The sequence below is a fragment of the Trypanosoma grayi genome (assembly GCF_000691245.1).
Source record: "Trypanosoma grayi strain ANR4 Tgr_317_V1, whole genome shotgun sequence".
In the NCBI taxonomy this organism is placed as follows: domain Eukaryota; phylum Euglenozoa; class Kinetoplastea; order Trypanosomatida; family Trypanosomatidae; genus Trypanosoma; species Trypanosoma grayi.
In genome coordinates, this window is record NW_008825936.1 from 1 (window position 1) to 11,880 (window position 11,880).

An 11,880-nucleotide genomic window follows, 5' to 3' on the forward strand; every position below is an offset into this window, starting at 1 on the left:
TATATATATATATATATATATATATATATATATGGGTGCGTATTACTGCCGCAAACGATGAAAGAAGTTGGACTGTAACTCCTCTAGGAATCTGCAACTGGGATGATGGAAACTTGGGATACAAACAAAGAGGAAGGGATGATTTTAGTGCTAAGTGAAGTGGGTTTTTGTGTTGCTTGTTGTTCGGGTCGTATGCCCTTCCTTTGAAAGGTTGGGTGTGATGTTTGGGCGTATTTATCACTCACTGTGCAACTGATCTCTACACTCTTGTATCTCTTTGAGCCTTCATCCTCTATCCGGTGTAGCTGCGACATCGGTTTTTGTTGGGGTTTCTGTTTGCGTGGTTTTTTTTCCTGCATCTTTTTTGCGTTTTCACCATGAGTACGTCGAAGGGACCTGAGAAAGTGTGGAATGCAGTGGAATGGATTGTGTGGGGAGTAGCTGCACTGTATTTCCCACATNATGAGTACGTCGAAGGGACCTGAGAAAGTGTGGAATGCAGTGGAATGGATTGTGTGGGGAGTAGCTGCACTGTATTTCCCACATTTTTCTGTCCCCCGGAGCGACATACGGTGTTGTTTCTTTTCACTTTCATGTATGTGTGTGTGTGAGAGAGAGAGAATATATATATATTCGTCTTTGTGTTTTGTGTATCTGTGTGTGTATCGAGGCGAAATTGTTTCATGTGCGCAGGAGCAGTGTTTCGGGGATTCACGTATCCGCGTGGTGACTGTTATTCCGTTGTTGGTGTGTACTCTCTCTGATTTCTGTGTCTCGTTGGCTCCATTGGGTGGCTCTGCACTCTTCCATATCAGCACCTCTGTCCATTGCCCCCATCACTGCCACTATAAACCCAAGCAGGCTCAAACACGCCTTCTGTCTCCCAATAGCTCCCCTCTGAATGGCACACGCCGGTCTGCGTCTGTGTGCCTGTGCAGAGAAGCGGGATGAGATATGAATTGCAGCGCCGCTCTGGAGGGTAGAGAATAGAGGAATAGATGGTTCGGGGTGATGCATATATAGATGTATATGTCTGTGTCTGTGTCTGTGTGTGTGTGTGTGTGTATGCGCCTGCTGAGTGTACCGTGTACTGCGCATGGCCCGTCATCACACACGCCCAGAGAGAGAGAGATAAAGGCACCCATAAAGCCAATAAAACAACAGAAAAAAAAACGGTCTCTAAAGATTCGCAATACTAATCGCCCTAACTACTGCTAAAAAACGTTGTTTTTTTTTTTGCTTTGTTTGCTTGTGTTTTATTTGGTTTGTTCTTTTCTTGTTTTTGGTTGTTTTAGTTTTTTTTTGTTGTTTTCCTTAATTTTTTTTTGGCGCTACATCTTGCATCTATCCCCTCTTTTTGCATTGTTTGTTTCGTCGATGGTGCATGGCGGGGATCCTGCTCACCCCGCAGCTCTCTTCCCTCAGAGCGTCGCATTGCGCCACACACTCACCCACCGGGCTGCTGCTGCTGCGTTTGCGGCACGGCAGCGAAGGCCCAAGAAAGAATGAATACCCCCGAAACAATGGGGTAAACAAAAAAAAAATAATAAAACGAAAAAGAATTGTTTTTTTTTTCTTGTTTCTGGGCTTTGCGACTGCAATGGGGAAAAACGCAACGAGCCGTTGTGAGAGTTTTATCTTTGTTCACTCTTTTTTTTTCTTTTGTTGTCGCTTTTGGGCTTGTTGTTGTTGTTTTTTTTTTTTCCTCTTTTGGTCCATCGCCTGGGCCATGGAAGCAGGCGGGGAGGGGGGCGAGGCTGGCAAGAGAGTGGAGGAAAAACAAAAGAAAAAAAGAAAAACGCGAATAAACGGATCCAAGCCGACGCGTCGAAGATAAAGGGGGATAAATTAAGGCGGTTGTGATGTAGAGTATCAGTCAATAAAAACAAAAACGCAGTTGGGGTGGGAACGGAACAACAATACGAGCAATGCCTGAAGCGGGATTGAGGCGACGAGACACACGAACAGTGTGTGACGTCTCTCCAACGACTCGGCTTGCGTTGTGTGTTTTTTGCGTTCATTTGTTGCACCCCGACGCCGCCAATGTCTCCTTCTCTATTTTCTCCCTGCGTCACCCACGCTGTGGACCCGGCTCCTCTTCTCACTCCCTCCCCCACAAACAGACACACACACACACACGCCCGCCACACAGCATTAGCGGTGCAAGTAGTAACTGGGGGAATACAGACAGAGAACGGTAGTGAAGGATATAAACGAGCGAAAACGATGATTGGAATGGAAAGTTCGATTTTATTAAATATGGGAAGGACGACGGATTGACCTCTTGTCTCATTTTATTTTTCATCTTTTTTTCTGTTGATTTCTTTTTGGTCGGCTCTATGCCACGGCCGTTTTTGGAAACGGCTTTGGCGTCTGTCATGTGAGGCGTTACACGTGTTCGTCAGCAACACAAATTCTGCGTGTGCCTTCTTGTCACTGTTTGTTTGTTTGTTTGCCTTTCTTCCAGGGAGTTTGTATCTCCATTACATCGAGTGAGTCTGAGTTTTGACTCTGCAACAAGTTCTAACATAATGCCCGTGGCGTCAGAGGCCGTGTACTACATATCAGTAACGAAAGATGTACTCTCGCAGCTGGATTCGCTTCTCCAGCAGCTCCATGACTTTAACAGCTCTAATCGGAAGGGGAGTAGCGACGTGATTGAGAAGAAGATTAATCGAGTCTTGCATGAACGGCTACCTAAACTGCTTCAGCAGTTGTGGCAGGAGATTTGTATGTCTGTAGAAGCTTCTTCTTCAGCGGACGGTGCAGTTTCCCCTCCCCAGGGTTGTAAACGGAATGAGGTAGCAGAACACTGCTTTGAGTTGTCCTTCCTCAGGTCTGTGTATCGGTTCATCATGGCCACGCTCTCCAGCGACGCGCCGTTGGACGGTAGCGGCATCGCCACCATGAGACACCGCCGTATTTCGCAACTTTTGAAGGTGTGTGAGAGTACTCGATCGGCCTCAGAGCTGCAGCAGTTGAGAGGTTGGCTGGACTGCTTCGTCGAGCAATTGCTCCTCACAGGCATGAATCTTGACAAGGGGGCGGGTTCGGATCTTGCCCGGCTAGAGGAGACCATCGCTCAGAGCAAAGGTGCCTTGCGCGATTCCAACCCCAGTCCGAATCGTGACTACCGACGACTGAGCTTGGTTACGGGAAGCATCGAGTTGGACATGGATGCATTCGACGAAGAGAAGATACGCCAAGAGCACCTCAAGCTCTTGAGGGCGGCGTGCATCAGCGTCGCCGATAAGCTTATCGTCTGTGTGAAACAGAAGGATGCGGTATCAATGTCACCAACGCGGATGCATGCCGGCATGAAGACCCTCACGAGCAGCAGTACTGATGTGCTGACGAACGGTGGCGGTGGCGGTGCGGTGGTGCTGAACGGTGAAGGCCGCTTGACGGCAGGTGACGAGCGGTGGGTCTTCTTCCGCGTGCGCCCTAACGACACACCACCTCTCAGCGTTGACGAAGTCGCGTCTCAGGTGCGTGCATTCTACGAGGTGTACAACGTCACCAAGGCCGCCATGGCGCCGGTGCTCGCTGACCGCTACGGTGGGGACTACGCCGACCTCTTCGACGCCCTCGAGTATCGTTACTGCTTCACAATGCCGACGCGAAAAGTGGCAGTTTCCGCTTCCCCGGTGGGTACAGCAGCCGAAGGAAATATGGATATTGGGACATGGAAGGCCGGATCAAAGGAGGTGTTAGAGTCGCAGTTTGAGAACGGTGACCGTTCCTCTGGCTGTTTGGTTATGTGACGGGCGTATATTTTTTGTGCATACCAAAATCATTGCGTTGCTGTATAATATGGGGAGCATTTCCGTAGCGCCTTGGAGGTGGCAGAGAGAATACTTATTCTAGGGGCATGTGCTCAACAAGATTTGGATTTTCACTGGGTTTTTTTTTTCTTGTGGTTGTATTCTCTGTTAATGAAGGGTGTGGTGATTGGTTAGTAGTCACCCACTTTCGCAGTAGTTGGTGAAGGTAAGTGAGGAGTGGCTTCGCTTTTGGATATGTTCTCCTATGGCAACAACCTCTACGACGCTCAGACGCAGCGGCTTTTTACGAGCATTGACACACAGTTGGAGAGGTGGAGTAAAAAGTACGGGCCTAGGCCGCAGTCCGAGACGTCACAGGCACCGCCACACGTGGAGGCGAACGCGACTGTGAGTGCTACAGGAACAGCAGCATCTGTCCATAGCAAAATGAACGCCGAAGATGTTGGACAGAGAAAGGATATAATGGTGCCTGGCACCACCGACAGCGGAAGCAGCAGTTCTAGCTCCACTTCTGGTTCGGGCGGAGAGGATGAGCTGGCATCCTCCGCGTTACTTTCGCGCATTGTCTTTCTAGAGAAACAGCTACTTGTTGTTGACGAAGACCGTATGGAGTTGCGGGAGCGCCTCAAAAGTACGGAGCGCCAACTTTCAGATCTTCTTTTTTCTTACGATACACTACAAAGCCAGTTTGCTGCGTTTCGCGAGCAGATATTGCCCTCATCTCAGGGTGCGAATGAGGACGAAGAAGCAATAGGAGCAGCTGTGGTTGGGGAAAACAGTAATTTTACCACCCGCAGCCTCGCGAGTCGACGCAGTAGTAGTGCTAATTTTTCGGGGCCCCCAACAGTAACCTCGACGGAGGCGTCGGCGTCGTCGCGTATCGCTTCAGGGGTGCGCGGCGCCTTTTTAGGCGGGGAATCGCCCAACACTTTTCAAGCTGCGCAGATACCAGTGGAGGTGACATCTGCTCAGAGGCGCAAAATGGTGTTGGAGCACCTCGCAAAGCGTTTGGTTTTTCCCCCGGAATCTTGAAGCGATTTTTTTTTTGCATATAGAGTTGTTCATACTGAAATGAAAGGGGACTTCTGGCCTTGTGGAGGACTGTGATGTGCTGAGTGCGGAATCGGCAGGAAAAATGCAGGGCCGTCTCTTTTTGCTCTTGGTGTTAAGATTGCTTGTTTGTTTTTCTTGCCTAAAGGACGCAGTGAGGAGACTTCAGAGGGACACGTTTCAAGAAGTATTATCCTGCCTTGTTCACGGGGAAAGAAATGGTGCTGCATGTGGCGCTTGTTGGGAAATGCAACCGATCACCACCGACACGCGTGGACTTGTTGAAAAGGCTGCGCCGGACATCACCGCGCAGCTACCACGCCACCCGCTCGTATCTGTGGACGGAAGAGAGTCTCTTCGAAAGGCTTGCACCTGTTTCGCTTGACGCCGCGAACTCTGGTGGGAGTTTCTATTACGCATTTGGGGCTGATTTGTCATGTGGGAATAATGATGATGACGTTCGGGTCACCATTATGATGATGCTGGACCTCACGGCTGCCGTCAATGACATGGTCGCCATCCTGACGGAGAGGGAAGGAGGTGCGGCTGGTGCCAATGTGGAGGAGGCGGATAGTAATGTAGTGCTTGTTGAGCTCGCAGATGTGGTTGAACAGTCGGAGGAGAGCCGAAGTGCCTACCTGACGCGCTGGGGTGCGGAGGAGCACAACTACCACCGCACAATGGCGCACCGCGTCCTTCTTTCGGCGGGTAAGGTCTACGTTGTTCCGCTTCCGGCACGGCACTCCTGTCGCCTGCAGCAGGACGCGCAGCTTCAGGAAAGGGAAAAGTCGATTCCGTTCGCGTTCCTCGCGATGGACGGGGCGGCACGTGAAGAGCTTCACGATCCCGCCGCAACGCGGGCGCTGCACGAGTGGTCAAACGGCGTCGCGCGGGTTATGCGAGAGGAGTCGTGGCACTTCGCGGTGGCGGCAGTTCCCGCGTCAGTGGGCGAACTGGTTCACACTTACCCGCAGATTTTGCAGCCAGCGCTCTTGCACCACAGTGTTCGTGAGCCACTGCACTGGCTGCGCGATGGCAAGCTCGCGCCGATGACGTCTGATTGTACGGAGGGCATCATCCGCGGCGTGATACAGGAGTATTGCGTGCAGGTACAGAACGGGCGATACGTTCGGCTGCCGCTGCGGATGCCGCGGCATACTTTTGCACACTTTTACTGTGCGGGCCTCTCTGCTCCCTCAACAGTGGCGGCGGCGGCGGCGGAGGAGGCACTTGCGCGGGCTCGGGCTTCACTCGCTGGGAACAGAGGCGCTGATATGGAGGCAGATTCTGCAGAAGTTTTCCTAGGGCTGCAGCTTACCATTGCTCTCCATCGCCTGCGGAGCGAGGTCAGTGGACCCCATTCCACCGCCATCGATTCATTTCTCAAGGAACGGCAATGCAGGAATGAAGAAAGCACGGCAATTTGCCTCACCGATGATATTTCTTCACAAAACGAGCTCGGTGATCTTCGGCGGAAAGTAATGTCCGTGGCGTCCCGGCGCGGTGACTCCATCGAGTGGATGCGCGCCTACGCCCAGGAGGCAGCCGTGGCGTATAATATGACGGATAACGAGGTTCTGCGCCTTGACGAGTCCATGTTGGGCCTTGGCGAGACTGATACTTTGTCTACCGAAAGCAATAACTACGACAGTGACGATGATGATGATGATGACGGAAGCGCAACGTCAGCGGGTGACGACAGTACTGTGGCGTCGCGGCACGTAGAGGAAATGGAGTCTCTTCTGGAAGCGGGGATGTGTGAGGCAGTGCTTGGCAGCTCTCACGACGACGAGGCAGAGGAGGAAGCCGCTTTGGAAAAGGTGGCAGACAACATTCTCTTCCTCGAGACAGTACAAATGCTTGCTCGTGATGGCATGTCCAGGAAGTAGACGAGGAAAAGAAAATAGTTCGTGCTTCCTTTTGCTGAATCATTTAAGAAGGTGTAAAGAGTCTGGCGCTGTTGTTTATGGGGCATGCATTCCAAAAATGTGTTTTACATCGCTAACTTTTCATGCGTGTTGCATTTTTCCTTGGAAAAGGTACGTGGTGTATCGTCCGAAGTTTCACGGCGTTACGGAGACACAAAGAGGAAGATATAATGTCACAGTTGTCCGATGATGTGCTGCGTGCTCTTCAGATGGGTCGAGAGCACGTGAGCTGTGTTACTGTTTCCGATCGGTATCTACTGTGGTGCGGTAGCAGCAGTAGGGGTCCGACGATGCATTTATGGGATTGCCGTGATGATGCCCCGCCCATAGCGCCGGTGCTGCATTTGGGTTTCACGCCAACCCTCATCTCGCTATTTCAGGAAAAGATTGTGGTGGTGGGCGAGGAAGCAGTGGCACTCTTCACATTGGAGTGGTCGCCTTTGGCCGTGGGAGACAAGGACAAGGAGGAGGAGGAGGAGGAGGAAGACGAAGAAGAACAGGAGCAGTGTGTCGTGGCAGAAGAGTTTGTTTGCAGGAGCGTCGGTACAGGAGTAACTCACGTTGCGTGGACCCCAGACGGTGCCACTGTCGCGCTTTCTTCGCCGGAGCAAATTGTGTTGGTTGACTGCCGCGTTGGGTGCACCGTCGAGCGTAGTGATGCTAACGGATCGTGGCCTTGTCTCGCGGTGGACTGCAGCAGTTGGTACGGCACCCCAGGGGCAGCCTTCAGTGCGTTCAGCGCGAGTCGTCTGTTCGTCATTTCGACGCACAACCACCTTGTGAGCACCCGCTACAACGGAGACAATCCTGACAGCAGTGGTGGCTTCTGCTCGACAGAACCGCTTCTGGAGCGAGACGGCCACATCCTCTCACGTGCCCACCACGTCACATCGTTTGCAGTTGGTGGAAGTGCGGAGGGCCACCTTGTTGTAGGGACGTCCGACGGGATGGTGAAACTGCTGCAGCAGGAGTCCCTTGAGGTATTCTTTACCGTGGACGTGACGAAGCAGTTATACCGCATTTGGGATAAATCGCCACTTCCACCAGCAGAGGAGGGTGGCGTGCATGTGCTCAACCTGGCGGTGGGTAACCGGCTCATGCTGGTAGTACGCCCCGATGCCGTTGTGTGCTACAACAAAAACTCGATGGATTTGCTCGTGGACCGAACGACAATGCTCTCAGGCGAGTTGTCTGTGTTGTCAGCATGTTCAGGAAATGGTTCGTGGTGCGTATGGTGTCCTCAAAAGCAGGAATTGCTTTACTATGCTGCTGCAGTGGAACAGCGTGGCAACGGTGACACCACGGATGACCTGGTGCATGCCCAAGTACCACTACCGTCACGTCTACTGGAGCCACTTTTGCTTCCCTTTATGCAGCAGGCCTTGCCAGCTTCAGGCAGTGGAAGGAATGCTGTCAAGAATATGAAGAAAAAGAATGTGGAGAAGCCGGTGACTTTCGGTCATCCCATCAAGAGCAGTGGATACGCATCCAACGTGCCGTGGAGTGTCCAGCAGCGTGAGAAACAACTGCGTGACAAGGCACGAAAGGCGACACGGCCCCTACCTTCGGCAACTTCTGTTCCACGGTTCAAGGCAGTACCGTTGCACAAGCATCCTTTGCAGCCCATGACAACAGCCAATCAACTCCTTTTATCCTCTCCTGTTCATCGTGCTGTTGTGGTGGCTTCCACTTTCTCAGCTTGCGGTGCTGCTCTGCTAACTTCATCTGGCGACACCACAGCGAGCTGGCTGAAGTATCCAGTGGTGAAAAATGGAGGGAGCAGCATAATAATGCGAGCGCACAAAGGGCCTGTGAACGCTGCAGATGTCAGTCTTTCCATCAACGCACCCATGGCTGCAACGGGGTCAGCTGATGGTGTTGTTGCAATGTGGCAGCCTTTGAAGCGAGAGGCACCTTATATTAAGCATGTGGTTGGTAAAGAAGTACGTGCTGTGAAGTTCTTCTACACCGATAAGTTCCTCTGCTACGCTGCTGGGAACACTGTATCCCTCTGCCGCTACGCCTTGGATAATGGTGGCGGTGATCTGAATCGCAAGCGTAATGATTCACGTGTGGAATCTGTATTGGAGTTCACTGCGGAATCAGCTCAGTACGTGGCTGCTTTGGATGCCATCAACTACTTTACCTCCAACCTTCTTGTGTGGGCAGGATCAAACAAGTCTGTTGGCATTTACGATGTTGCGGCTGAACGGAACATACAGGTGGTGGAAGAGGCTCACACACGCTCTATTCATCATGTTGCAATGATGACAGCGAGTCGGTACGCCTCCCCCACTTCGGCCCACTTACACATGTATCTAACAGCCGGGTTGGATAGCACTGTCCGGTTGTGGGATCTCCGCCAGCCGCGTCCGGTGCGGCAGCTCGCGCTACACCGCAACAGCGCAGCGCCGGTCGGTGTGGCATTCTCTCCAAACGGTGCATTGGTGGCAGTGGGTAGCGACATTCGCGAAGTCTGCATCTACGACGTGGGCTCTGGTGCGGCTCTAGACAAGGTGTCTGTGGGAGACATACCCACCGCACTCTGTTGGCATCCAATAGAAAGTGTTCTCGCTGTTGGCACAGCCAATGGCACTCTTCAGCTGCTGGGACAGCGCTGAAAGAAGCAGAAATATTTCATGTGGGTTTAATTTTTTCTTATTAATAAGGGGGGTTGGGTGGTGGGATACACGCGCTCTCAGACAGACATCTTCCTTGTTCCTTATAGTGCTCTTGATTACTTCTTTCGATCTTCTCTTACCTGATGATAAGTGGAGGTGCATTTGTGAGTAAAGGATAAGTTGTTTTCTCCCCCTTCTATATTGGAAAGTCCTCTACTAGAACCGAGGTGCGTTTAACTTGGGTTCAGCAGCCATGTCAATTGCTCCAGGTACTGGAGGCAGCGGCAATGAGCAAAAGATGGCGGTAAACGTGGTTGTGTCTGGGGCCACGCCAACGTCAGGGCGGTCGCCTATCAAGTTTGTCCCCAACCGAAAATGTCCGGCAAGGGGAGGGCGGCGAGTAAAAAGAAATTCTTTAAAATGTTCACAAACGGTAAAGCGGTCATGGGTGGTCATCATACTTGCTTACCTCTACTCTTTTATTGTGGGACGCCTTGTTCTGGCGCCTTTACACGCAATACAGACGTGGGTGAAGACGTACAGCTCACGAGCACAAGCCACCCGCACGGAGCAGCGGTACCTGAATATTATGAACTCCACAGAGAGTCTCAAAACGTGGGTTACCACCGCGTCGTACCTCGACAACCACCGTGGAATGCAGAAGTGGAAAGAGGTGGCCCCGAATAAGGAGGATTGTGATGCAGAGGGACTTATACAGGACACCTTCTGTGCAAAGGCCCTTATTCAATATGGGAATGAAGTGGCCATCGGCGATTTCCTGCGTTCTCAGCTACATCGCACAGCCCACGGCATGACAAGCCCGTGCAATTACCAATATTACACTGGTACAATACGCTGCCTGGAGGAATATAACGATACAATTGTAAAGATCATAGAAACCTTTTGTCAAAGAGTCTCAGAAAATGAAGTGACACGTGCGCCTCCATTGTCTGATGAACTTAATGGAGGGGAAGATTCCTTCGCGAAACAAGACCCACTGTTGCAGCCGGAAAGTAAAAAGGATGCAGCCATTGGGGGTGAGGATAATGTGTATAAGGGACGGAAGAACGATTTCAACGGTTCGGGGCTTTCTCGTACGAAGAGACGACCTGATGCAGCCGCTCTTTCCAACTCGACGGCGAGACCGCACACCTCCACCTACATCTCCTCTCTTCTTGACTGGGCCCACGGGCCGCACCTATCCCGCGCGACACACCTCTCAGACACGGAGAAGTTCAAAGTTCTGCGGGACACGCTCCGCTCCTATGGGCGAAGTGCCCTCATGTTGAGTGGTGGCTCCACACTGGGTGTCTACCACACAGGAGTTGTTCGCGCCCTCTTTGAATCTGGTTTGCTTCCAGACATCATATCCGGCTCCTCTGCTGGCTCAATCATTGCCGCAATCATATGTACCAAAACAAATGATCAGCTGCGTGATTTTCTGAGTGACTCCATCCTGACCGTTGAGACACTTCAACTCGCGCCCTTTGATGAAGGTGGAATATTTTCTAAGCTGAAGCGTCTGCTGCGCACCGGTGCCTGCATGGATGTGCGCACACTTATGGAGTGTCTCCGCTCCAATGTCGGGGATCTTACGTTTAAGGAGGCGTACCGAAAGACAGGTCGAATATTGAACGTGTGTGTGACAAGCGATAAGTACAGCGGTTCTCACATGGATCGACACATGCTTTTGAACTATGTCACATCTCCGAACGTCGTTGTTTGGAGTGCAGTTAGTGCAAGCTGTGCCCTTCCTGGCCTATTCACAGCGGTTCAGCTCATTGAGAAGTTACCTGATGGAACTTTCGGCCGCTTTCTCCCAGGTCAACTTTGGTGTGATGGGAGTGTGGCCCGTGACCTTCCACGCGAAAGTCTTTCTTCCCTGTTTAATGTGAATTACTTCATTGTGAGTCAAGTAAACCCGCACATCATTCCGTTTCTGAAGAAGCCGGTATCACCGCTGCTGTATAAGCAGCGGCGCCCACGGAAAATACTTAGCTCAATATGGTATGGATTCTGTCGAGAAATGCGACACTGGATTTTAAAACTTTTTACTATCGGTGTTTTTTCTAAGACGGGACGCTGGGATTTGCCGTACTTTTTCTTGACGCAGCGCTACGACGGTGATATTCTCATTCTTCCCATCGGCAATGTTCTGCACGCTGTTCCAGACTACTTCAACATTGTGGCAAACCCGAGCCCCGAATACATTGCATTTGTTACGAGCAAGGCCCAGCTTAGGACATGGCCACATCTTAATCAAATTCGTCACGTCACAATGATTGAAAGGGCTCTTGTTCGGGAAATTAGCATTTTGAAAAATCGTATTGGGAATCGCTCGGAAAATGTGGTGCTATGATGTGTGTGGCCATTTCTGTTGTTTGGTTTGGTTTGGTCGGGAGGTCACTAGTATTGGTCCTCTGAGTGTGTATATATATATATATACATGGTGTCTGGGTGTGTGATTGCGTTGGAGCAGCAGTTTTTTTTTTGTGG

General features: G+C 51.3%; 5 protein-coding genes across 5 annotated transcripts; all 5 read left to right on the forward strand.

Annotated features, from left to right (window-relative positions):
- Positions 1–2,531: 2,531 nt before the first annotated feature.
- DQ04_03171000 (hypothetical protein) lies at positions 2,532–3,764 on the forward strand (the record flags this gene model as incomplete). Its single annotated transcript, XM_009312591.1, has 1 exon — positions 2,532–3,764. The coding sequence occupies one exon, from the start codon at positions 2,532–2,534 to the stop codon at positions 3,762–3,764; it is 1,233 nt and encodes a 410-aa protein (XP_009310866.1).
- A 255-nt stretch (positions 3,765–4,019) lies between these two features.
- Positions 4,020–4,817, forward strand: DQ04_03171010 (hypothetical protein; the record flags this gene model as incomplete). Its single annotated transcript, XM_009312592.1, has 1 exon — positions 4,020–4,817. The coding sequence occupies one exon, from the start codon at positions 4,020–4,022 to the stop codon at positions 4,815–4,817; it is 798 nt and encodes a 265-aa protein (XP_009310867.1).
- Positions 4,818–5,053: 236 nt separating this feature from the next.
- Positions 5,054–6,724, forward strand: DQ04_03171020 (hypothetical protein; the record flags this gene model as incomplete). Its single annotated transcript, XM_009312593.1, has 1 exon — positions 5,054–6,724. The coding sequence occupies one exon, from the start codon at positions 5,054–5,056 to the stop codon at positions 6,722–6,724; it is 1,671 nt and encodes a 556-aa protein (XP_009310868.1).
- A 209-nt stretch (positions 6,725–6,933) lies between these two features.
- Positions 6,934–9,384, forward strand: DQ04_03171030 (putative WD repeat-containing protein 27-like; the record flags this gene model as incomplete). Its single annotated transcript, XM_009312594.1, has 1 exon — positions 6,934–9,384. The coding sequence occupies one exon, from the start codon at positions 6,934–6,936 to the stop codon at positions 9,382–9,384; it is 2,451 nt and encodes an 816-aa protein (XP_009310869.1).
- Positions 9,385–9,637: 253 nt separating this feature from the next.
- Positions 9,638–11,743, forward strand: DQ04_03171040 (hypothetical protein; the record flags this gene model as incomplete). The annotated part of the gene is made up of 1 exon (XM_009312595.1): positions 9,638–11,743. The coding sequence occupies one exon, from the start codon at positions 9,638–9,640 to the stop codon at positions 11,741–11,743; it is 2,106 nt and encodes a 701-aa protein (XP_009310870.1).
- Between the last annotated feature and the right edge of the window lie 137 nt (positions 11,744–11,880).